Genomic DNA, 27,687 nt, shown 5'->3' with positions numbered 1-27,687 from the left:
TACAGAGAGACATGCAGAAATACTGAAACCATGACATGCAGAAATATTGAAGCTTATTTTGGTTGAGATGAAATTATCAGACTAGAATAATTAAAATAAGAAATTTTGTTTTGAAAGGAAAAAAGGACTTTTTTTCCATTACACTAAAAGGGAACACATACATTATCTTCATCTTAAGAAATACAACAGTGCTTCTTTATAATAACTTTTTTAAATCTTAAAAGACTAGATGAGTAATTATTGACATATTTTGCTCTGAAATGGTAGCTGACATTGTGCTTTGTGTTTATTTCCAGAATGAATAAGGTATACAGGGGAAAATGGATTATTTACTTTAAGGATATTTGCATATTATTTACACTGAGTAGTTCCAATACTTAAGTACTCTTATATATCTAGATTTTGTAAGATAAGTTCTGTAGTTTTAACAGTTATAAGTGTTTTCTTTTGTGACTTCTCATTTCTTTTACCTGCACATTACTGTACATACTCCACATATTCCACGTTTCTTCTCTCCTCTTTTATTCGATAGAGACCCAAGAAAAAAAATAGATGTAGGCACAAATTGAAAGGCTGAAGAGTCTGCAGTATAAATTTTTTTTTTTAATCCTAAATCATGGAATACTAGGTAACTCTATGTAGCAGCTTTTATTTTTCATTGAAACTGAAGTTTGGTTTATATTTATCATATCTCTCTAACATCATCCAGCTCTCCTCTGAAACGATTTCAAACAAAAGACAGAGTTTCTGTTGTCCCGCTGCTCAAGCAAATATTAATGGACAGAAATCATTCCTAACCTTACTTTTTTTCTTCACTGCTTAGCCTGGTGTGTTGTCTGTGTTTTCATTAGCACCTGTAAAGGGGGGGAATTGGAAGGGGTGAGAACTGAAAGAGGCTCACTAATCACAGGGGTTGAAAGCTTCCTGAATTTGTGAAGGAATTTTGACAAAATTAGTTTCTATGACTTGATTACAATATTTAATAGCTTTCTCTTGTATCATAATAATTCATCTTCTGAAGGTACCTAACTTATAATTCAGGAGGCGCTTAAGTACTACTGTAAGCATATGGCTTATTTTATAGGATGTTACAGGTTAAAAATAGAACCTTGGCAAGGGTGAGGGGGCCTCAGAAATAAATAAAGGAATCAGCTTCATGATTTTGAGATTAGAGGAAATGCCTCTGATAACAATTTATGGTTTTACTGTAGTAAGATAAAAATGTATATTTGGATTCATATGATTAAATAAATACTAGCTAATAGATATTAAAAGTTTGGTGCTATTCTCTATCTACTATAAATCTTTAAAAATTAATCAGCAGTATTTAATCTGAAACCAAGCAACTTTTAAACATTTTATTGTGTCCCTCCCACGTGTACCTTCTAAAATCACAAACAGAAGACTTTGGATGGCATTTTTTTAATTATAAAAAATAGTCATATGTTTGGAAATAAAAACTCAGAAGTATAAAAAGTGTATATAAAATGAAAAGTAATGTTCTCCTTCCTACTTTTTCATCCCCACCCCCCTAGTCTTACTTCTCATATCTTCTTCCCCATATGTTTTTAGTTCTCAAGTGGTTGCTTCTGTTCTGTAATCAGTGTGCTCACACCTCTGTTTCTTTTCCCTGTTAACTTAAGTTGCTGCTTTCAAAGATTAGGAATTTAACATCTTATACATCTCTCAATTTTGTTACCATATTTCTTCTTCTGTTATCTTAATAACTCTAGGTATTACACTTTGAGCTGTATTTATTGCTTCATTAATTTTGAACAGTAACTCGTGGCTGCCCAGTGTAAAACCAGGGCATTCAGGTTTCTGTACTTCTTTCCTTCTCTGCCCCTTACAACCCAGCTTCCCTCATCTACACTATGAGTTCTACAGTGTAATACATTTGTAATGCGTAGGTTCTGTTCTTTAAAACCATAACTGTTTTTCATGTTTTGTCTCTTGAATCTGAAAGTTGAAAACTAATAAATAGCATTTACAGTATTTATGTGACTATCATTCACTTCGTTTATCATACTGTTTATCGAATGACTGGTTTTAGACAGGCTGTACCCTTGAGCCTGCTGCATAGCTATTATCATGGGGTACATTTTCCAAAAATTTTTACAGAAAATGCATGGGAGATTGATTTCATACATGTCGGAGTCCATACATGTCAGAAATGGTTTGTTTTGGTGGTCAACTTCTCCTTAAATAACTTTAAAATATCTAATGCAGTAACCTTAAATGTAAATTACTGTATTTGAGTTGAAATTTCTATCACAAAGGAGTGATTTTTTAACAGTTTAAACATTTGTCATCTATACTTGGCATTTTTATTCAATAGGAAGAAGAATTAAAAACATGTAGGGAAGGGTAACTATCTGGAAATTCTTTAAAATTCTGTAGTTTTCTGAGGATGTGTGTAATATAGAAATTTACAGGGAAATTTTTTTATTATTTCCTATATATAATTGTTATTTAGACATTTGAAAAATAAGTCCCTCCTATTAATTTCTACTACCTTAAGAAAAAGAAGCTGTTTTTGACATGGTCAGTACCTATTTTTTCTTTTTTGAAAACAAAAAAGTGTGTTTTAGTTTATAGACAGTATGTTTTATCTATCTATATATATATTTTTTGGTGTATTAATTCAGACACATTTGTATTTCTGTAAGGAAGTTCTGGGGTTGGGAGGTTTTTTAAGCCATTTTTATTACTCTTTAATTTTTATACATGTAGTTCTAGATGTATCATGCTTGAAGCGTGGTACCAATTTTTTAAAATTAATTAATTTATTTATTTTTGCCTGTGTTGGGTCTTCGTTGCTGTGTGCAGGCTTTCTCTAGTTGTGGTGAGCGGGGGCTGCTCTTCCTTGCTGTGAGTGAGCTTCTCATTGCAGTAGCTTCTCTTGTCGCAGAGCATGGGCTCTAGGCACGAGGGCTCAGCAGTTGTGGCTTGTGCGCTCTAGAGCGCAGGCTCAGTAGTTGTGGCGCATGGGCTTAGTTGCTCCACAGCATGTGGAATCTTCCTGCACCAGGGCTCGAACCTGTGTCCCCTACATTGGCGGTTGGATTCTTAACCACTGCGCCACCAGGGAAACCCTGTGGTTGTTTTATTTGTTAGGAAATAACTTCTTTGATCCTAATGAACATGTACAGACTTTGGTAGACTGTAACATCCTGTTTTAATGTTTATAGTTTTTTAAACTTTGACTTGACTGAACTAAAACTAGCCATTGCATCAGAGAATACATTTCAGTTGGAAAGAAACTGTGGTTGCTGGCTATATTTCTGTAATTTTAACATTATTATTTAAATCTTCAAGTTTTGCCTTCTGAAAGTGGAGTAGCAACTTTGAAAATCTAAAAAAAGTCTAAACAGCATTTGAAAATGAATTCCTCATATGCCCTGATAGAAAATTGGTCACTTTGGCTGGCTCATTAACACTTGGTGAGCACTAAGACCTTTTAATGCACTGTAATTAGGTTCCAGCCCCTAATGCTCTTAATGGTACCTTAATGACCTGCAAGAGTTAATAAGACTCCCAGGGCACCTAAATTGTTACTAGAGAATGCCTTGGCTGTTAGGGATAATAGCGCTTGGTTCTGAAATAACCAAGTTCAGAGCTTTTTAAGAAGATGGAAATGCTAGGGCATATGTAATTTCTCTCTTGGTTAAATTAACCACCTTCTATAATATAGAGCTTCAGATATTCACCAAACAGATGTTTGAGCCTCTTCAGGACCGCCAATGATGCCTAAGGCCCTTATGTCAGGAGAAGTAATGTCATAAGGAGGTAATTTAAGCCTAGAAGCTATGTCAACTTGCAGAGCAATAAAGATTTCTTTTGATTGGTATTAAATAAATGAAAACTATTGTCTGATGTCCTGTAATAAATATTGCCTGGGCAGTGATGTTAAAGTTTTCAAAAATTGAAAATCAGAACAATTATATTGATGTAGATACATTCTGGGATGAATAAATTACATAAGTAATAAGGGAATTATTTTAAATGAGGCAGTTGGGACTTTTTCGAAGGCCAGCATTGCACTTGTCCTGAAATTATCAGAATTTATATGTATTTCATATTTGTAGAATTTCAACTTACATTTAAAGAAATTTGAAAGTCAAATAAAACTATGTAGTTTCTTTTATTTTCTTTCAAGGCAGGAACAAACACATGGAAACCAAATCTATTTGACTTAAATTTTCATGTGCTAAATAAACAATTCTAGTGCCCCTGCAATTATTATTTTAAAAATAAGCCAAATTAATAAGGTATTTAATTTCCTTACTTCCTAAAACACAAGTTAACCTTATCATTTAGGGGAAAAAGTAGGGCACAGCATAGTAATCTTAAGGGAAAATATTCACATTAACCTTTGTAACCGGAAAGAATGGCGTTCCGTTTGCTTTCCTTTGCGTGTGTTCTTTGGCACAGAAAGGGGCCGGCATGTCACCATTGTCGTCCTAAAAGCTCTAACATTTCTGGAACAATTACTGTATGTCGAGGAACTATGCTGAGTGCGTCTTTTGGAATATCTGTTGAATGTTTACCTAAGTTCAAGCAAGATGTGCTAGTGTTCCCTTTTTTGTTTCAGGTTGGGAACCTGAGGCACTGGTGGTTGGGGGCGGGCGTTGGTCGGTGACTTCCCTAAAGGCTGCGGGAGCCACTGCATCGCATCCACGCTCGGAAAAGTAGTTGTGGCCTTGGACTGTCTTGCTTTCTGGGAGCGCTGACCACTTGCTCTTCAATAGTTGAGGCATCAGTGGGATAATTATGATTAGAAGTCCCAGTAAAAGATGACTCTTTTGATCTTCATTCCTTTGATTTCATTAATAGGTATGGCTTAATAGGCGTGTGTGGGTAGGGATGGGATGTGGGAGGAGGCAGTTGAGGAACGGGGACAAATCAAGTAAAATGTACTATAATTAAGAATAGAATTAAATTACTGGGAATCATTTGCCTCTTTTTTGAACCTTGACCTCTTCCAGTGTTTTTTCAGGCTTCAGTCATATTCCTACGATGTGAAGAGTAGGGGAGGCCTAAATTCTAAAATCCTTTCTTGTATGTATTAGTTATCTGACCTTGGGAAAGTCACATAACCTCTTTTTTTTTTTTTTTTTAAATTTCCTTTTTCCCTCCAACACATGCTCCCAATACACAGATAAGCTTTTCCTTTTTTTTTTTTTTACAAATGTATTTATTATTTATTTATTTATTAATTATTTATTTATTTATTTTTGGCTGAGTTGGGTCTTTGTTACTGCATGCGGGCTTTCTCTAGTTGCTGCACACGGGCTTCTCATTGTGGTGGCTTCTCCTGTTGCAGAGCACAGGCTCTAGGGCGTGCGGGCTTCAATAGTTGTGGCTCGCGGGCTCAGTAGTTGTGGCTCGCAGGCTCTAGAGTGCAGGCTCAGTAGTTGTGGCTCACGGGCTTAATTGCTCCGCGGCATGTGGGATCTTCCCGGACCAGGAATAGAACCTGTGTCCCCTGCACTGGCAGGCGGATTGTTAACCACTGCGCCACCAGGGAAGTCCCTCACATAACCTCTTGAAGCTTTCTTCATCTCTAAAGTTGTGGGGTTGATCCTCTAATCAGTAAATGACCCCTAGAGCTTTTCTTCTCTAACTTTTGGTTGTTTTAGGAATATTTCAATCCATTATTTAGACAGGCTAAAGCCTGTCTTCTTCTAAAATAGAAAGACCTAAATTATCTTCAGAGTTAGTGCTGAGCAAAACGCAGTTTAAATTAAAGATCATGAGATAGATTTCTTGGGGACATTGGCACATTTTTAGGTACTTTAGGGAAGCTGTTAAGTGGTGGAGCTGAAACTTCAGTGAAAGTCTGGGTGACCCAAAGCCTAAGCTTTTAGCTACTTGGTTATGTGGTTCTAGTTAAAATTAGATTAGAAAACCATTTGGATTTCTGTGTTACAAGGCACCTGGATGGTTTTCATTTTATTGGTCATGTAAAATTTCTTGTGAAATGGTAATAAATATTTATATTTTGGGAAAGAAATCTACCAAGTCTTTTCCAAGAAGTTTTTCTGATACAATACAAATAGGCTTCTATCTTTGTTTGGTTTTAACTTATTTTGAAGTATATTTCCATTTTTCATGATGTGAACATATATTTTTAGTATAGACGTTGATAAGAGTAGAATTTGTGGAAAAGGAGAATAGAGAAAGAAAACGCAACTAAAATGAAGGATACTATTCATTAGTCTGTGTGCTATTAAGCATAGATACGCAGAACAGTGTGGAAAACATGAGAACCTTTTAGGGATCCCATGTAAGTGTAGCTATTAAAACATTTCTCTGAGCTGGAACCTCTATTTGTGATGATACAGTGAATATTATGGAACAGAACTGTTATTTCTTGTGAATGTTTGTAAAATGTCATTAAAAACGTATGTTCTTACTTCCCACAGACTTTGTTTGGAGGCCGGTCTTGCACACATTTAGCTCTGTGAGAACAGCATCTACAGCATTGAAATGAGAGCTTTGTGCATTTATGTCACTTCCTTTGGTGGCATCCCTTAGAATTGGAAACTCCTTTTTTACTTTTTTTTTTACTCTCTTTGGACAGAATTTCAAACATGAGCACATTTTCTAGTATCTTTTTTTTTTTTCTTTTAAATAATATGGGCAAGGAGATATGGCACTACATTTGTGTTACTGTTTTTTATCTGAAAATAAAAACAAAAATCCTCAGCTGATTATATGCTTTCCTTACTTCCTGTTGTGGTCTGGTAGAGATAATGCCAGTGAAAACAGCATTTTCATTTTTTTTTCCTCTGGATCATTTTCATGGAAGTACAGATGGTTCTCTATATGGGGATGTGGATAGGAAGTTAATGATGTGACTGTATATATAGTTTGATAAATATCCCTGGGTGACCCTGATGGGTTCCTCCAAGTTGAGAACCATTCTGTTAATCTATTCTTCTTTGCTGGTTGGATAATCCAGTCTTGGAACTAGAATAATTGATAACAATTTTGATATATGTTCAGTTAGGAGATGTAATCACCTCATCAAATTTGATGATGTTCTTCTCCCCACACATACCCCTGCCACCCCATATTTAAAGGTAGCGCAGGTGACCCTTGAACAACGCGGTGGTTAGGGGCGCCAACCTGGCACAGTCAGAAACCCACATGTAACTTTACACTTGGCCCTCCATATCTGCAGTGCAGGCATCCTCAGATTCAGCCATCCGTGGATCACTAGTACTGCAGTACACACATTGAAACGAATCCATGTATAATAAGTGGACCTGCACAGTTCAAACCCATGTTGCCCAAGGGTCAACTCTATATTGAGGTTACTCTATTCCCTTTAAGATCTTGAGCCAATTACTTAACCTCATGGAGTCCCAGTTTCCTAATTTACATAAAGGAAATAAATAATGCCTGATTTACAGGTTTTGAAGCTTCAATGACATACTATTAACTGAGCCTTTAAAAGTTTTTTTTTTTTTTTTCCAATCTAATAGATGAAAATGGTATTTTGTTTTAATTTTACATTTTTCTGCTTAATGCTTGGATGGAGCATCTTTTTCATATATTTATTGGCTAGTTGTATCTTCCCCTCTGTGAATTGCCTGTGCATGGTGCCCTCCATTTTTCTATTGAGTTGACATATTCTTTTGATATTTGGGAGTTGCTTAGATATTTTGGATATTAATTCTTTACTATTTAGGTTGCAAATATTTTCTCCCTATCTTCAGAGAAACTGTGTTGCCTTTTGTCTTACAGACATTTCAAATTCTGATGTATTGCATTTTATCAATCATTTTTATATGTGACTTTAGCATTTTGATTCTTATGTAAGGATTTCTTACCCCATAGTCGCAAAGTTGTTTTTCCTTATTTCTTTTTTATTCTTTTATGTTTTAATTTTTTTACACTTGGATCTTTAATCCATGTGGAATTTATTTTTTCCATGTAAATAATATTTTCATCACCTCTTAACAGAAAAATCTTTTCTCTTCCCCCTTTTTTGAAATGTCTCCTTTATTGTATATTGCATTCTTATTTATACAGATAGTCTGCTTCTGGATTCTCTTTGGTGTCAGTGATCTATTTCTGTGCTAGTGCCACATTATTTTAATTACAACAGCCTCATAATAAAACATATAGAAGGCAAATCCTCCTGCTTTTGTTCTACATTTTCCAAGTTGTTTGGTTTTTTTCTAATGCATATATTCTTCTGGGCAAATTTTTGGAATTAATTGTCAGGGATTTCTGCTATCTTTAAAATATTAAATTTTGCAACAATGAGTATGATATGTTTATATATTTCTCCAATTATTCAGGTTTTCTCGTTTATCTTTTAGAAAATTGATGTAGATTTACTAATGAAGGTCTTACATTTTATGTTAGGTTTGTTTCTAGGTATTTAATTCTTCCACTGCAAAAGCTTTGTTCAGTGTCTGGCATGTTACAGGTGCTTGGTAATTTTTTTTTAATTGATGAATAAATTAATGTATGCATATATATATTGATAAACAAAAAATGAATGTTTTGAGCAAAGTTTGAAAATACCTTCAAAATAGTGCATTTTCACTTATTTTAAAGTGAGAAAACATTTGTACTTAAAATTTTGGCATTTTTAACAATTGTAGTTATGTTTCTTTGGAGTTACCTGTACATTGCTAAGGACAAGTATTTTTTGGTATTTTTCTTTCTCTTGCATAATGCTGTAGGGATTCATGCATATTGTGTGTGATCAGTGTAGTTTGTTCTGTTTTGTCACTGAATAGTGTTCCATTGTGTAGATACACCGCAGTTTATCCATCCACCTGTTGACAGAAATTTGGGTTTTGAGTTTGGGGCTAATACAAGTAAAGCTGCTATGAACATTCAAATATATAGGTCTTTGTGTGAACTTATGTTTTCATTTCTCTTGAGGAAATACCTAAGAATAGGGTTATAGGTCAGTGGGTAATTATATGCTTAACATTGTAAGAAACTGTCAAACTTTACTATGACTTTATATACCATTTTGCATTTCCACCAGCAAGTTGTATGAGAGATCCAGTTGGTCCCAGAACCTCCATCCATCCTTTGTGCTTTGGTTTCATATTGTCTTAAACAATAAAATGCCTTTTAAAAAAATTAAGAGGAAAAACACACACACACATATGTATTCTATTATATTTACCCATGTTTTGCCATTTTTTTACCCATATATTTTATTACTTCCTGAAGATCTGTAGTTTCCATCTGGTGTTATTTCCCTTCAACTTTAGCATTTTTTGTAGTGCAGTTCTTTTGGCGATGAATTCTCTCCATTTTCATTGATCTGTCTTTTCTTGTCTCTTCTTGCCTTTGTTTTGGAAGTATACTTTCAATGGATATAGAATTTTAAGTTACAGGGTTTTTTGTAAAGATTTTCCATTTTCTTTTGGCCTGCATTGTTTTTGATAAGTCAACAGTGTGTTGTTAACTTAGTATATAATATATTGTTTTTCTTAGACTGTTTTAAAGGTTTTCTCCTCATTTTTGGATTTCAGCAATTTTTCTGTGATATGCTAAGGTGGTCTTTCCTTTATATTTATTTATCCTCCTTAGGATATCCTGAACTTTGCGGATCTGTAAGTTCATGTTTTTGCCACATTTGGGAAATTACTTACCGTTACATTTTCACATTTTTTTCACCCTATATTTTTTACCTTCATTCTGAGACTCATAACATATTTTAGACCACTTTAAAAATTATTATTATATAAATTTCAGGTGTACATCATTATAATTTGACATCTGTATTCACTACAAAGTGATCACCATGACAAGTCCAGTTGCCATCCACCACGAAACCATTGACCCTCTTCACCCACCTCACTCACCCCTCAACCCCTTCCCCTCTGGTAACCATTAACCTAATCTCTGTATCTATGAGTTTGTTTTTGTTTTATTTGTTTTGTTTTGCTTAGATTCCACATGTCAGTGAAATTATACAGTATTTGTCTTTCTCCCTCTGACTTATTTACTTAGCATAATACCTTTGAGGTCCATCCATGTTGTTGCAAATGGCAGGATTTCATTCATTTTTATGGCCAAGTAGTATTCCATTATGTTTATATACCACATCTTCTTTATCTATTCATCTGTTGATGGACACTTGAGTTGTTTCCATATCTTGGCTATTGTAAATAATGCTGCAGTGAACATAGGGGTGTATATGTCTCTTCAAATTAGTGTTTTCATATTTTTTGGGTAAATACCCATAAGTGGATTAGCTAGATCATATGGCTTTTCTATTCTTAATTTTTTCAGAAATCTCCATACTGTTTTCCATAGTGCCTACACCAAATTACAGTCCTACCACCAGTGCACAAGGGCTCCCTTTTCTCTACATTCTCTCCAACATTTGTTATTTCTTGTCTTTTTGAGAATAGCCATTCTAACAGGTGTGAGGTGATATCTCATTGTGGCTTTGATTTGCATTTCCCTGATAATTAGTGATGTTGAACATGTTTTCATGTGCCTGTTGACCATCTGTATGTCTTCTTTGGGAAAATGTCTATTCAGATCCTCTGTCCAGTTTTGAATTGGGTTTGTTGTTGTTGTTGTTGAGTTTTATGAGTTCTTGATATATTTTGGATATTAGCCCATTATCAGATATATGACTAGCAAATATCTTCTCCCATTCATTAGGTTGCCTTTTCATTGTGATGATGGTTTCCTTTGCTGCACAAAAAAGCTTTTTAGTTTGATGTAGTCCCATTTATTTATTTTTGCTTTTGTTTCCCTTGCCTTTGGAGTTAAATCCACAAAAACATCACTAATGCTGATGTCAGTGAGGTTACAGCCTATGTTTTCCTCTAGGAAGTTTAAGATTTCAGATGTTATATTCAAGTATTTAATCCATTTTGAGTTAATTTTTGTGTATGCTGTATTTAGACCACTCTTAATTGTCTCACAGGTCACTGAAACTCTCATGTCTTTTCAGTCTTTCTTCCTTACTGTTCTTTAGACTCCATGATTTCTATTGATCTGACTTCTACTTACCTGATTTATTTCTGCCATATCCAAGTTCTGCTATTAAATTCATGATTTTTCATTTCAGATACTCCCTCATTTGTTGTTGTTTTTTTTTGATAGTTTCATAGTTTTTATTCCTCAACTGAGATTTCCACATGTTCATGCATTGTGACCGTATTTTCCTGAACGTCCTTGAACATATTCATAATGATGACTTTAAAATCCTTGTTTGTAGGGGTCCTCTCAGGATTGATTTCTTTTGATTTTCTTTTGTACCAAGAAGTTATCTGTTAATAAGTAAGAGTGTGTTTTTCCTTTATTGTTTGTTTTTAATATCCAATATTTAATTATATCAAAAGTGGGGGGGACTGGGCATGGTTCTTTTTGGGTAGGCAAGAGAGTAATTTAAATTATTTTAAAATATTTAATATTAATTAATTAGAATATTAATATTATAATATATAATATTAATAATATCAATATCATATAATATAATAATATCAATAAATATCTTAAAGATATTTATTATAGAATGTGTTATGATTTTCTCATGATTAAAATTTCTTAATTTTTTTTGTTTTTGGTAAATAATTACTTTTAAAGTTCATTGTGTCTTTGATAAGTCTCCAGAGTAAAAATATGTCATAGGTTAGATATTTCTCTCTCTCTCTCTCTCTCTCTCTTTCTCTCTCATATTGTTCATGGGCTGTATGCATAAAATGAGCCTTATCAACTGAATTTTGTACCTCATTTACATCATTACTGTTTGCTTATTTGGCAAAAATAGAGTATTAAAGTGTGTTTAAGTCTGAAATCTGGGTAAAATGGAAGTCTTGACAAATACCTGTGATTAGAAACTGCTCCTAGTATAAGAGAATGTATTTTTTTATAATAAATATTAGAAAGAAAGTCAATTATCAAACCTTTTTTTTTCTTAATAGATTACAGTTTGTGATATTCAGTTACATTTTAGAAACAAGTGAATTGGTTTATACTGAAAAGAAGCTTGATTACATGTTGAAAGGTATACAGTATCTCTAATGAAAGAAAAAGATAAGTCATAAAGATTGCTTTTAAAAAGTGAAAAGTGTTATGATCCTCTCACGTCTACAGAGATAAAGTGGTAGGTTTTGACTAAGATATTTTAGCTTAATTTCTTTGCTTTTATAAATTTCTAAATCAAAATTAGTTAAGACAAACTAAATTAAAATGGAGAGCTCTGGATTTTGAAAAGCCAAATTAAACTTTAAACTTTGTTATTTTGCATCATTATTTTGTTTTGCTTTTTACCTAGTATTTAATAAAGAAATTTACAAAATTTCCAATGGTTTTATATAGAACTATGGTTATTTATAAATCATGTATTTTTAGCTTTAATATAAAAATTCCCTTAAGGAGACTGTATATAATCTTTGTTAATTAAACTTTCAAATTTGGAAACAGCTCTTTTATAAAGTAAATCATGGCTGTACACTATTTGTCAGAAGTTATGACACCTTTTATGAAACTAAAAAAATAGGGTGATATATATTTAGGTGACTGCATTTAGTTGTATTATAATTTAAATTGCTACTTAATGTTATAGACTAGTCCTTTTTAACTCTTTGATACTTTAAATTTTACGTAAGTCTGATCTTTACTGGGTTTTGTTGTTTTTAATTTTTTCTTTCACTGGTAATTCGTCTCAGTTCTGCTTTCTAATAATATCCAAAACTGACCATTTGTCACCACCTCCATACAACTACAATTATCAAAGCCCTCATCACATTTCGCCTCGTATTGGATTTCCTGCTTCCACTTCTTCCTCTCCACGGTCTTTTCCCTACATGGCAGCTAGAATTCTTCATGAAACACGTACTCTGCCCAGAATCCTGTAGTGGCTTCTCATCGCAAAGCCAAGTCCCTAGTCTGGCCCTTAGACTCCTATGTGACTGCTTCTGTAATCTCATCTCCTAATACTCTTACTTCACCCTGCTCTAAACGCAGGGCTTTCTTAACTGTCTTCCTCAAACGTTTGACGCACACTCGTACCTCAGAGTATTGATTGGCACAGTCTTCCTCCCAGGACTCCTTTTCTGCCTATGTGAATGAGCTGCTCCCACACTTCATCTAAGAATTTACTAAAATACTTTTTGTCAGAGGCTGTCCCTGATCTCTCATATCTAAAATCGTCTTCCCCACCTCATCTGCAGATCAATCTACATGTTTAATTGTAAATTTTTACATCTTTGTCTCATCTTTGACTTACCCAGGCCTACTTTGACAGCAGATATTTTTAGCATTCTCTTTTATTGAATTCTTTTAAAAACATTCAAGTTACTGTCATAGAAACAAAATCTCATTTTTTTGTACTGATAAAGTCACTGCCTTATATAATTTTTATTAAATCTCATAATTATAACAACAGATACAGTTGGCGTGAATGTTTTGGGAATAAACATACCTGCTTGCTAAAGCTAAAACTTAACTGGTGGGAGCCAAGTGTGGGCTTCATTCTAGAGCTGACTACCAGACTCAGCAGACAGACCACTGTGGACATCCGGCAGAAAGAATATTTACGGAAGTGGAGAGTCTTTGTTGATCATCTGGGGAATTGATCAAGTAGATCTCGATTAAGAGAGTTTAATTGTAGTTAAAAACTGAAACTGAAATAAGCTTAGCTTGATTATATAAAAGAGCTCTTCTAGATTATTCTAACTTCTATTGTTGGATTAGTTCATCTTGAAAATAAATTATATAATTATCTCTAGTAGAAACTTTCGTATGAAATTAATTCCAAGAGTGGAAATAAATGACTACTAGAGAATCGCTGCTTTTCTTAAAATAACATATATTATAAAAAATATATCTAATGAAAAAATTCTGGAGTTAGATAATAATGGTGGTTGCGTAACATTGTGGAGGTACTTAATGCCCCTGAATCAAACACTTAAAAATGGTAAATTTTATGTTATGTATATTTTCCCACAATAAAACCAAAATAAAAATACATCTACACATAAAAAATAATATAAATAAACCTGTGACAAACTATTAATGTGCAATATAGAAGAAAAGTCAGAATTCATGGAATTAGAGGACTTGTATTTATATAATACTAGTTCTATCATGAATGAGTTGGCAACATTTTGACAAATCTTTTACATTTTATTTTTTCAAAATTAATTAATTTTTGGCTGCGTTGGGTCTTTGTTGCTGCGCACAGGCTTTCTCAAGTTGCGGCGAGCAGGGGCTGCTCTTCGTTGTGGTGTGCAGGCTTCTCATTGCGGTGGCTTCTCTTGTTGCGGAGCATGAGCTCTAGGCGCACGGGCTTCAGTAGTTGTGGCACGTGGGCTCAGTAGTTGTGGCTCACAGGCTCTAGAGCGCAGGTCAGTAGTTGTGACTCACAGGCTTAGTTGCTCCGTGGCTTGTGGGATCTTCCCAGACCAGGGCTTGAACCCATGTCCCTTGCATTGGCAGGCAGATTCTTAAGCACTGTGCCACCAGGGAAGTCCCTTTTACCTTTCCTTAGCTGTAGTTTTCTTAAGTTTTATGTGAATTTACTTACTCCTCACAACTCTCGGGAGTTTTATGAGGAACAAATGAGGTTATTTATATAAAAATCTTTTATGAACTATGTAAGTCAGTTTATAGACTTCAGGTGGAATTTTTCATATTTTTGGAAGAGTAATTCATTGAACTGACTGTTGGTATTGCATATAAGGTTTTGGCTTGAGGCATTTGCTACTGAGGTTTTAAAAATATTTAAATTGCGTATTTAAAATGTTTTATTTTTTTGTGAAAATGCAGCTGTTTATTCCCCAGGGTTTAATTAATTGAGAATGGAAAAGTTTAGCTTATATTTGGAGAGTTACACTTCTTATTGGCATTATTAAATGTTCAGGTTTTTTATTATTGATGTCTTTTCTTAACAGGTTCCCTTCATAACTTCTGAAGGGAAAACCTTGCAAGCTGAGGTAGATACTGGATAACTCAGTTTTTCCTTTCTTATTTGAAATCGGTGTGTTAAAAAGCAATTATCAAAAAAAAAAAAAAGCTTTATGCAGTGGAACAGGAAATGGTAGACTGGGCAAGTATAATGATGTCATAAATCAGATTTAAGTAACAGAAAATTATTTATTTTGGACATTGATTAAAGTGCATTTCTGGTTGCTCACCTTCAGTGGACTAAAAGAGATTTTTTTCCTCTGAGTAAGAAAACAGTGAGTTGAGGCTTCCTTGGTGGCGCAGTGGTTGAGAATCTGCCTGCCAATGCAGGGGACACGGGCTCGAGCCCTGGTGTGGGAAGATCCCACATGCCGTGGAGCAACTAGGCCCGTGAACCACAATTACTGAGCCTGCGCGTCTGGAGCCTGTGCTCCGCAACAAGAGAGGCCGCGATAGTGAGAAACCCGCGCACCGCGATGAAGAGTGGCCCCCGCTTGCCGCAACTAGAGAAAGCCCTCGCACAGAAACGAAGACCCAACGCAGCCATAAATAAATAAATAAATAAATTTTAAAAAAGGAAAAAAATAAACTTGTTATAAAAAAAACACAAAAAAACAGTGAGTTGGAGGAACTCAGTTAATTTACAGAGATTTATTTTTGTAAAAATAGAGATAGGATGTAGGAAAATGGTCAATAGAAAGCTCACTTTAGAAAGAAGCTCTTTTTATAAGATAAAGAGGAAAAATAATCAGAATTTAATTAGCTGAAATCTTTATTGAATGTTCCATTTGGGGCATAACAAAGAGCTCTGTACCTAGGATACAATGTATAATATTAGAAAGATGTGATCTTAATCTTTAGAATTCACTGTTTTAAACATCCTCCATCACTTACTTAACCTGTGTTCAGTTTCAAGTGATTCTCTTTTCCCTTAGTTAGTTGTAACATTTCTGCAATTTGCTCCAGAATTACTTTATATAGATGTGTGGCCCATTGACATATTTTAAATTTTTAGATTTGTGTGCCTTTAGGCCGCACACTCAGTCTTTTATTTGCCATAGTCTCTGCCATTTCTATGGTCTCTGCCTTACCACACTTATTTCACTTATGTGAAACACCTGGCCTTTGGAGACATATGTCACTCTTGCTAAACCTTTACCTAACAGGCACAAGGCAAGGATAAAAAGGAAAAGGATAATTCCTGTCTGTTCAACCCATGCCTGCAAAGTTCTTACCTTTTCCTGTCATGCCTAGTGAGTGGGGATTCCCACAAGACTTGGATGAGCATGTCTGAAACCAAGTGATCTTTAAATTATCCCTCTGCCTGGTGTCATCTCCTGGTTTTAGTTATAGCTTTCTAATGCTCCAAGTGCTGCTAAGTCTGTCATTTGCCGTAATATACTGTGAATAAAGGACTATGCTAAATTTCCCTTAAGTCACAGTCTAGTGGAGGGTAAGGACTTCTAGTTTTATCTAGTTATTTCTCATACTTTTTGAATTGATATTTTTGGAAATGATACATTCCTTGGGGACCTCTTTTGGGGGAGGGGCCTATTACTAATACAGTATTATTTCCAATTATATTTCAATGAATGTCTTCAAAATGTAATGGTTAAGGTGTTTACGTGGTAATAGAACTTAAAAATAAATCCTATAAATCATTACTAATTTGAAATGAAAAACTCTGAACCATCCAGGTATCACTCTGTTTAAAATTGCCCTGACCACGTTCTCTGTCTTCCTTACTCTGATTTATTTTTCATCAGACTTTTCACCACTTAAATTGCGTATCTGTGTCTTTATTTGTTGTCTGTCTCTTCCTACTATGTAAGCATGTGAGCAGGGACTTGTTTCTGATTCCTGTTCTATTTCACTGCTTACAACAGTGTCGGATACATAATGAGACACTTACTAAATATTTGGTGTAGGAGTGCCTGAAACCCTTCTCATCCACCTGTAGTATGTTCTCCTCTGGGTGCTGCCCTTCCACTCTACTGTCAGCATCCTTTGGCTTAGTACATATAAAACACGGATCCTGATGTTGTAGCTCTCCCTACTCGGAAGCCCCCCATTGTCCTCAGAATGACATCAGTCCTTAAGTATATCTCACTTAATCCTCTCACTTTAATACAATTTGTTGTCTATCTGCCTGTTTTTTTGTTTTTTTAATTAAACCTTTGAGCTCCTTGAAGAAAAGAACTTTGTTGTCTTCCATCGACTTATCCCCTACCCCTTACATGGTATCTGAAGGTGCTCAAGAAATGTTTGTAGAATGAAGGAGTAACATTTTACATGGGGAAAAAAAGGCAAGTCCGGAGGTGATAGGATACATGCTGATGGTGAGCAGCAGGGTTGGACTGACTCCCTCAGGCCAGTGCTCTACCACTAATAGGAGTGGATTTTGATTTTTAACAAAAATATTTTTGTTTCTTCACTTACAGATATTGAAGATGTTAAGAAGTACAAACCTGGTTACTTAGAAGCTACGCTTAATTGGTTTAGATTTTATAAGATACCAGAGGGAAAACCAGAAAACCAGTTTGCTTTTAATGGAGAATTCAAGAACAAGGTGAAGTTGATAATCTTTATTCTAAAATGTGCCTGTGATACCTGTACAATATTTCTTTCACTTTGGGCGATTTCATATGTGAACATTTGTATATAGTATGATAACAAAAGTGCTCTTTACCGACTTTCATATTTAAGGACATTATTTTATCATTTTTATTTTTAAAAAAGTTTTAGGAGATCTCTCTAAGTAAATCAGTAAGGCTGATAAATACCTATATGCATCTGTTTATCTATCAGTAAGTCCTTCATCTCAGAAAATGAAGGATTTCCATGATCAGTCTAAGTCTGCAAATTGTATATGAAGAAAAGCCTTCCATTTACTTATTCCAGAGAAGAGAAAGTTACTTACCATTAAAGCAGATCCAAAGGGGCTTCCCTCCTAAGTGTTCATCCTACCATGGCAGAATTAAGCTGCTTAACGATTAAGACAGCACTTGAATTATCTTACTGTCAGAGGATTTTTCTATTAGAAAACCACAAAGTTACCAGAAAGTGGCTCTAATATGACACATATGGAGGAAATAGACCAAAGAGTTAAAGTCAAAAACATGGACTATGTCTTTTAAACTTACTGCCACTATATAAATTTCACGTTATAAACCAACCTTTAAGTGGTACTAATAAATAAAGTATGTTTTGCAGGTAAAGTAAGCCATGGTCGTGAAAACTTTAAGATTACAATAAGTATTTTGTTATATAAGAGTTTATTGCTGAACCCAGTATTTTTTAAAGGTACATTAAAAGAACCCTTAAGATCTTGAGGGCTTTGTCTAGGATTTTTAAAAATAAATGTAAAACTATTATTTTAGACTGTAATCTCTCACTTAAGGAAAATTAGGAACATTTTGGGGGGAAAATATAAAGAATTTTCTGCTTTGGAAAAATAAAGCAAGTTTTCCTTAGACGGTCTTACTAGATCTATATCTATTGTTGATTTTGCATTTTTAGACACTATATGAATTCATACTAAGAAAAAAAATTAGAAAATGTTGAGGTTTACTACCTTCAGACAGTGGATAATCTAAAACGATTATGCAATTGGACTACCTACAGCTTTGATGATGATGAAATTAGTAGGTATATGCTTATTTACAAGCAAGATATTGATAGTAGGCTAACCACTTTACATTCAACATCTTATTTATTCTTTCAACAACTCTATGATTTAAATCAGGGGTTGGCAAACTTTTTTGTGTAAAGGACCAGAAAGTAAATATTACAGACTTTGTAGGCCATATGGTCTCTGTCACAACTACTCAACTCTTCCATTGTAGCACTAACGCAGTCAGAGGCCATGCACAGATGAATGGGCATGACTGTGCTCAATAAAAACTTTATTTACAAAAACACATGGTGAGCTGGATTTGGCCCACAGGCCCAAGTTTGCCAACCCTTGATTTAGATGATCTTCATTACATTGCATATTATAGATGAAGAAATTAATACAATGAGATTAAGTAATCTGCATAAAGTCACACAGCTGGTAAATAAGGATGTGAGAATTTATACTCAGGTTTGCCTGACTACAGAGCTCATGTTCTTAATAATTAACTGTCATACTATGACTAGTTCCATGTTAGTATAATGATGTGATTGCAGTATCTGTTTTTGGTTTTTAACTAGGCTTTTGCTCTTGAAGTTATTAAATCTACTCATGAATGTTGGAAAGCATTGCTTATGGAGAAGTGTGCTGGAGGGGCTATAAATTGGTAAGGACTTGTCTTTTCTATGTAGAGTTATTTTATTACTAACTGGTACTAAAGAGCCATATGATACTGCTCAGATCTGATTTTTTTTTTAAGAGAATTGAAATATTTTTTCACTTAAAAAATGTTTACAGAGCACCTATTCGAAAGGTATTACCAAGTGCTGGGCACTATGAAATTAGGAATTGACATGACCCCTTTTCCCAAGGAATTTATAGTTTAGTGGGGTATACTGTCAAATAAAGAGGCATTTAATTATAAGGCACTGTGAATATATGCAAAGGTGGATTTTCAGCGACTTTTCAACATGCAGACGTATGATTAATTGATGTAATAAGTACCACATCATTTCTTGGTAAGAACAGTTAAAAGCCTTCTTATCCAACAGGATCTGGGTCACCAACTAATTGATTAAGGGGAATCAAACAATAGTAACATATATAACTCAAGCGTTTTATTTTACTTTAAAACATTTAAGTGTACATTCATTTATCAATCTGTGGATATAGGGCTAAGACCTTTTCTGTATAGATTACATATAGATTATATGTAGCCTAACTTAATATGTAATAGAAAATAAAGATCAAATCCTGTAGTCTTTAAACTCCTTACACTTAAAAACCCTTATAAATTTTTAGGGTTCTTTTTTTCTAACCTTTTACAGTTGTCTTACCACACCTAATTTGATACCAGGTTTTTATAGTGATTCACCTTTATGGAGGCTTTTTACAGCCTCGATAGTGTGTACAGCCTCAGTGGTTTTAGAGCCCACTTGGTGTTCATAGAAACAGTTCTCTTTCCATACTCCCTTCATTGATGGGCGTAATTACAGCTTTAATTATGAAATTGTAATACCAAAGACCACTGACATAAAAAAGATTTGGAAACAAAAACAGCTGACTCTTGGTAAGCCTAACTAGGAAGCAAAAGTACACAGTCTTTCTGGAGAGCAGAGTCCTACCCATCTTCATTGTCCTCTTTGAATCAGGGGACAGTGGGAAGCCATTTACTCTTCAGCAAATACTGATTGAGGGTCTACTGCCAAGTACTGTGCTGATAGTAGGGTTGCTGCTGTGAATACAATAAAGAGAGTCCCCGTGCTTCTGGGGCATAAAGTCTGGGAATCAAGAGAGACATTAAAGAAATCATTAGAATAAAGTAATATGGAGTAAAGAATTAGGCAGTCTCAAGGAATATTTTATCCAAGTCATCAGAGGCTCATCTTGCAAATGCTTGGGCGTTATAGCTTCCGATTTTGTTTCTCTTGAGTCTAGAGTAACACTGTGGACTCCATCTTCTCCTCCCATTTTTCTTACCTCTTTTGTGTTGATAGAATACCCTTTTTTTTCCATATAGTCTTAAAATTTAGGTAATTATTTCTAACATAAATAGTACAACTTACTAACAAGAAAACTGGGTGTAATGAAATGTCGTCTAGCCCTCACTATCCTAGTAACTAATAGACTGAATTCTTCTTTATGGTCAAATATTCTAAGTCAGATATTAATGTGATGGGCTCCTCTAAAAAGAGGGGCCTCTGATTATCCAAAGAGGTATTTGCTTGCCGTTTGCTTTCCTCTCCTTCCTAATGGTACTTTCAGAAAAGCTTTTGCAGTCTTTAACGGGACTTGTATGGTTCCCAGGTTTCCTGAGCTGCACAGCTAGAGAACATCTCTGGTTAGATTTTCTATAGCTTGATAGCATTCCTTCTATGCTGATTCTAATTATCTTTACTGTGAAGGTAACTTTATTTCTATGCTCTGTGGAGTCATTTTGCTGTAGCTTCCTAGGTAAAGATAAGGATTACATTAACAATAATAACTGACATTTATTGAACTCTAGTAGTTTTCAGGTTCTAAGAGTTTTATATGTATTATCTAATTAATATTCACCAGAACCCTATAAGATATGTATCATTATTTTATCCATTTTACATATGAGGAAATTGAGGCCACGTAGAGATTGTGACCTATCGAAGGTCTCACTGTGTGATAGATTTAAGCCAGACTTCAAACCTACTCTCTCAACAGCTTTATTCTTCCTCTATGTTTTCAAAGAATACAACAAAATTAATTTTTTTAGCTTGAAAAATTTTAGGATATAAGTTTCTGGTTATAAATTTTACACATCTAGATAATTTCAAGTCAAAATATTCAGAATTTTAACTCATTTTTGTCCATATTTTCTTTATTTTTTGTCATTACTTGATTTGTAAAATACATGTATATTAATAAAATTTTTCTTTCCTTTGTCTTTACCTAATGAATTGCTTCTCTCTCTCAGTTCCTTACAGTGTACTCTGTTATTGATTACCAAACCATCCCCCCTTCCTTTTTAACCTGTTCTCCCCACGCAAATCAGTTTAGGTCTGAACTGAAGACATTATCACAGCAGTTCTCTCAAACAACGTATAGTACAGCACAATTACCCAGGGAAACCATCAGAAAATTCAAATGCGTTATCCTTTTCTTTAAACCTGGTGAATTAGGATCTCTGAGGAGTAGGGTCTAAGCATCTGTATGTTTTAAAAGCTCCCTGGCTTCTGATGAGCTTCTCTGCTTAGAACCATTAAATCCAAACTTCTCTTAGAAGAACAAACAAGGCCTTCCAGGATTTGGCACTTGCTACCCGTCTAGCCTCATTTTCCGTCACTTCTTGCCTCTTTTTTCATGTTCCAACAACTTAGAACCACTTGTCACTCCTCACAAACACCATGTTCTTATTGACCTCTGGGCCATACTCATTTTGTTTCCCTTTGCCGTGATTTTCTTCTCACTTCTTGAAATGACTGACTTACTTATCTTTTAAGACTTGGTTTTGACATTGCTTTCTCAAGGAAACTTTCCCTCATCCTAGCCTTGTGCTTGCTAAGGTGCCATTACACTCTATTCCTTGCCCCCCTGTGTAGTCCTATCACTGCATTTATTAATTAACTGCTTGTTTTATGAGTTTGTCTTCTCCTCTAGAGTATAAGTTCCTCAAAAGTAGATGAATAAAGATGTTATATTCATCTTTATATTCCTTATCCCTGACATGTAGTAGCCACTCAATAAATACTTGTTGGAGTAATTGCTGAATAATATTTTAAAGCCAACAAATAGATGTTTTTTTAAAATAAATTTATTTACTTATTTATTTATTTTTTGACTGCCTTGGGTCTTTGTTGCAGTGCGCGGGCTTCTCATTGCAGTGGCTTCTCTTGTTGCGGAGCACGGGCTCTAGGCTCACGGGTTTCAGTAGTTGTGGCACACGGGCTCGGTAGTTGTGGTGCACAGGCTTAGTTGCTCCGCGGTACGTGGGATCTTCCTGGACCAGGGCTCGAACCCGTGTCCCCTTCATTGGCAGGCGGATTCTTAACCCCTACTGTGCCACCAGGGAAGTCCCTAGATGTTGTTTTTTAAATCCAGTAGTGACTCTACTGTTTCCAGGAGCCCTGCATTTATTAAATTATTTAATTGATAATCCTCTTTATCACAGTAAGTTTTGTCATTGTTATTTTTATTCCTTTTCCCCACTGCTTAATGTTTACTCTGGAAGCTACGTATTTTTTTTAGCAGGAATAATTTTGTTATTTCTGTTTTTACCAAAAACAACTTTAAATTCTTTGTCGGAGAAATACAGTTTTTTGCCATTTGGGTTTACTCTTCAACTCTTCTCACCCTTTCTTCATCATGGTTTATGTATTACCTTATTTTTAAGAAATCAGAACTGCACTGTTCATTTCAGCCATTAATTTTATTTCACTAATCATTATTCTGATCCATTCGTCTTACAAATTTTTCAAGTTTTGACTGATTCTCAACTTTCCTTCTAATTATAAAACTGCTTTAATTTCTTTACTCATAAATTGTTTTGCCTTGCAACTACTCTCCTGTTTAACATATTCTTTACAGTACTGTCAGAATTATCTTTGAAAAATACAGATGTGATTGTCATTTTTATGCTTAAAATCTTCTTGTGACTCCCTTCAATTAATAGGATCTAATCCAGCTCTTCTATATATTAAACAGTGTGTCTAAACCGACTTTTCCAGCCTCCTGTTCATCTCCTCGTATTTCATTGTCTTTCCTCCATGAATGCCTGCTCATTCTTCAGGAAGCAGTTTAGATGTCACCTCTGCAAAGTATTTTCATTTCTTTTGGGCAAAATTAACCATACCCTCACCTGTGCTCTCACATCACTGCTATTTCACACCTCTAGGTAGAACTTGGAGTGTTTTATTACTTTTTTTGTGCTCTAAATTGAGTTTGTACTTTAGCCCTAGTGACAGGACTTGGCATATAGTAGGTAGTTTAAACATGCTTACTAAATGAAAAAATTATATAAATATATATGAAGTTTTTCAAACTATGTCTATATTTCAAATATATATATATATATATATTCTTCCAAATTGTTTATGTCTTGAAGTTGTTTCTTTTACCTTTTCCAGAGGAAGGTGCAGCTGATCCATACATGGCTAGCTCCAGTTCCTTTAGCTCTGTATAGATTTACTTCAATGTCAGTTTTCTTTGACAAACTCTGGAAGTTATGGACCCAAATCATCATTCTTCTCTCTTTAAATTTTCTCTCTCCTTTTTTCTCGAGTACTTTGCTTTAGAATGAAAAGCCTTGAGCAGTCTGAATCCTGGGCACTGTCTTTGAGGATTCTCATGAGTGTGGACCTTTGTCTGATTTGAAATTGTCTTGAAGAAAATAATCTTCTCTTGACTAAAATTTCATATGGCTGGCCCTGTAAATTTCATCTTTTAGGTATCTGTTTATTATTTGCAGGTAATTTTCTATTTCTGTTTCTTTTTATTTAATCACTTATTTTGCTCTTTATATAGCTATTAATATATCTTTATTATTTGTCAATGAAATTTGGTTTGTTGTGCATAGAAATTTTGGTATTGTTGATCTTTTGTTCTAATGTCATATCTGCTTATTTTGATCAGCAAGATTGTGTGTAGGGTACACAATGTTTATAAATTTAGAACAAAATATTTAATATCTTATTATGAAAAGGAAAGCAGCACATTCTTCCCAGTCAGTATTTTTAATCTCATTTATAGTAGGCACCATCATCTTTCCTTTAAGTGGTTATACTGCTTCTCCTCTTGTATGCCATAGTCATAGTTTGAAAGCTAGAAAGAACCCTAAATATTACAATGTTCATGGGGGCTCCATGGTTCAACATTGTATCCCCAGCATCTAGAAACGTCCCTAACACATGGCATAAGAATAATTTTTTGAATCAATAAATAACATGAGTCAGTGTTAACTATTTTTGTATAAGGGACAATTCAGATAAAATTAAAATGTTTCTTGATAACATGCCTTTTGTTACACCTTCAAACATTCAAAGTAAAAATCACTTCCTTAAATCCTGAGGAAAGTATATTGCAACCCAGATTGCATTCTTTATTAACTAAAAGGATATTAGTGAGGAGGATGGCACTGTTTGTAGAAATAAAATCCTATAAAAAAGGGGGGGCTATTGGAGAAATAGTAACAAGGGACTTTGTAATCTCTCCTCTTTTATATTTTATATATCATTCAAGAATCTCCTAAGTCCATTTGTATATACCTTCCATTTAATTCTTGAAACAGCCATACTAATAATTTGTCCAAGGTGAAAAATGGCAGAGCTTGTTGGCTTCCTAGATTCTAGCTGGTTACTTGTCAAGATATTTTATTGGGGATATTTTAAAAGTTACTCAGTTTTTTAAATTTACAGAATATTTTAAAAGTTACTCAGTATTTAAAATTTACAGTGCTGGCTTTACTATTTTCTTTCTTTTCTAATATTTCTGTTGATGGTTTTGCTTTGTTGTGGGAATAGAGGATTACTTTAGAAATAGGTTATCAGATTTAACAGGTAAAAATAGAGGACACCCCCTTAAATCTAAATTTCAGATTTTAATGTAAATGTCTCTTGGGACGTACTTATACTAAAAAATAGTTTGCTTGGGACATACTTATACTAAAAAATAATTTGCTGTTTACCTGAAGTTCAAATTTAACTGGGTGTTCTGTGTTTTATCTGGCAACCCTATTTACAGGATTCCCTGTTCTCTCATCACCATTTTCCCAGAATTCCCGAGGAATGTTTCACTTTGGTGTAGTTTTAATGTTAAAAACATTGTGTGTAGCAGGGGTCCCCAACCCCCAGGCCACGGACCAGTATCTGTCCGTGGCCAGTTAGGAACTGGGCCACACAGCAGGAGGTGAGCGGCGGGTGAGCGAAGCTTCATCTGTATTTACAGCCGCTCCCCATAGCTCGCATTACTGCCTGAGCTCCACCTCCTGTCAGCATTATGGTGAGTTGTATAATTATTTCATTATATATTACAAAGTAATAATAATAGAAATAAAGTGCACAATAAATGTAATGGGCTTGAATCATCCCCAAACCATCCACCCCCTCCCCCCACCCCAGTCCGTGGAAAGATTGTCTTCCACGAAACCGGTCCCTGGTGCCAAAAAAGGTTGGGGACCGCTGGTGTATAAGCATATTTAGTATACACCATGTTTTCTTCAGAGGAGTAGCACTTAAGACTTTTCAGTGTCTGTTTTTTTGCCTTGTTCCTTTTAAATTCAGTTTTGACTTTCTTTAGAGAAACATTTAACTTATAAAGCCTTACCTTTTCCAATTTTTAGCTTACTTAAACATGGGCTGTGAAGAAGAGAGTATAACATAGTTTAGTCTTAAAGATGATAATGCCACCTTTCATCAAACATCATCACTTCTGCCAAGAATGAAAACAAATTCCACATTTTGAGTCTGGATAGAAAGCAAAATGACCACTTTCATAATTGCTATGTACCCAGTGTCTGATTACGGGCAGATGTAGCTGAGAAGATAAATAAATAACTAGATCTTTTATCATATATATCCCAGCATATTTCACAAAGCCATTGCCAAAATAAATTTGATAATGTACATCCCTTAGATCCACTTGGAGAGCACACATGCGTGTGTGCGGGTGTGTGTGTGCATGTGTGTGTTTCATCTATTAATTATCTCCTTTAGGGATCTGCTAATCACTTATTCCTTCAATTGTGAAAAATTAATTTGGCTTTAATGCCCTTCTGTACTACCTTTTTCTGTATCCATTTTAATCTGATTTCTTGGATGAAATTTTAAAAAATCAGACTTAATACGTTTGAGGGGAATGATGCGTTTGCTTTCATCTGGGAGGTAAGAAATACGTGGTGGGCAGCATGTTTGTGGAGATAGCATGCTAGTCCCCACTGTGTGGGAAGACTTTGGACTTTATAGAGCCTTTACTGGTCATGGGAGGAGCTGCTGTCTGTGCCTTGCTAAGCTTCCTTACTTGTACAAAAACTGAGTTGTCATGTTCCTGTGGTTTCCTCTCACCACTGTTAGCTTAGTCTTCCATACCTGTCTGAGAAAGAGATTCTACAACATCTTTCAGCAGCCAATTACAGTGTTTATCACCTCACTTAGAGGAAAGTTCTTCCTCATGGTCGTCGTTCTGTGGGTCAAATTTGTTTTTTCTTTTCTTCAGTAAAGGTGAAGGGTAGTGGAATAGCCTTTTATATATACCAGGAGATTATTTAAATTTGTATACTATCATTTGATTTTTTTTTTTTAAATTCTGGAGAGTGCAATGCTATGGAGCACTTTATATTTATAACTTTGCCTGAAAGAATGTACAAGACCCCAGTTGTCCTAATTTATATTCATCCAGGTCCTTTTTCAGGGTATCTTATTCACATGTCTGCAGTGCTCTAGCATTCTGCATTAGAAGGTCTCTTGTCTCCTTTTGAGTGAGTGAGTGAGAGACAGAGAGAGAGAGTATGTGTATGTGTTATTATCCACTGAGATCCAAAGACTCAGTAACTGTTGGCTGGGATCATACACTCAAATGTAAAGTATTTGAGAGCTGGTTTTCTTTTTGGTAATTGCTCCTTTTTTATCCTGTTTAATAATAATATTCTCTTTTCCTCTCCAGCACAAATGTGCAGGTATGTGATAGCCCTTTCCATTGCTCTCAAGAGGAAGCAAGATCATTAGTTGAATCGGTAAGGGACAGATGTCCAAGGCATCCTTTATTCTTATAAATGTCATGGGGAAGTCTAGCAGAAATTCTGAAAAATCTAGCAATGAAATGTATCAAGCCTTTTGGGGAGCATAAAGTTTAAAAATAACATTAAAATTATTTTTTTATGCAGGGAATTTAGATTAAAAACCTTAAAACCTTTTAGTTGTATTTCTATTTTCTAAAGTACATTAACCACTTAACCGATTTCATATGATACTATTTTTCACCAATTTATTGTTGTTTTAATGCATTTGCTCTCCTCTATACTGACCTGTTCCCATGAGTTATCCACAATCCAGTGTCTAAATTGTGACTGGCTGCTGGCACAGGTGCATTTTGGCTCAAAAAAAATGAAATAAATACATCTCTTTTCCTTTTTTTTTTTTTTTCCATTTAGTTTGGTTGCCTCACAAGCTTTCCTTCTCTTAACTAAGAAGATATCCTCG

General features: G+C 34.7%; 1 protein-coding gene across 3 annotated transcripts in view; it reads left to right on the top strand.

The window, feature by feature from the left end:
- The window catches only part of PPA2 (inorganic pyrophosphatase 2), an 85,695-nt gene that overhangs the window by 44,148 nt on the left and 13,860 nt on the right, over positions 1-27,687 (top strand). For all 3 annotated transcript variants that reach the window (XM_036852809.1, XM_036852810.1, XM_036852808.1), the window contains 3 exons: positions 17,355-17,482; positions 19,108-19,193; positions 27,152-27,221. In XM_036852809.1, the coding sequence (XP_036708704.1) occupies positions 17,355-17,482; positions 19,108-19,193; positions 27,152-27,221 (284 nt within the window). The remainder of the gene's footprint in view (positions 1-17,354; positions 17,483-19,107; positions 19,194-27,151; positions 27,222-27,687) is intronic.

This window comes from Balaenoptera musculus, chromosome 5, assembly GCF_009873245.2.
Source record: "Balaenoptera musculus isolate JJ_BM4_2016_0621 chromosome 5, mBalMus1.pri.v3, whole genome shotgun sequence".
Taxonomy (NCBI): Eukaryota; Metazoa; Chordata; class Mammalia; order Artiodactyla; family Balaenopteridae; genus Balaenoptera; species Balaenoptera musculus.
This window is presented reverse-complemented; position numbering and strand designations above follow the sequence as displayed.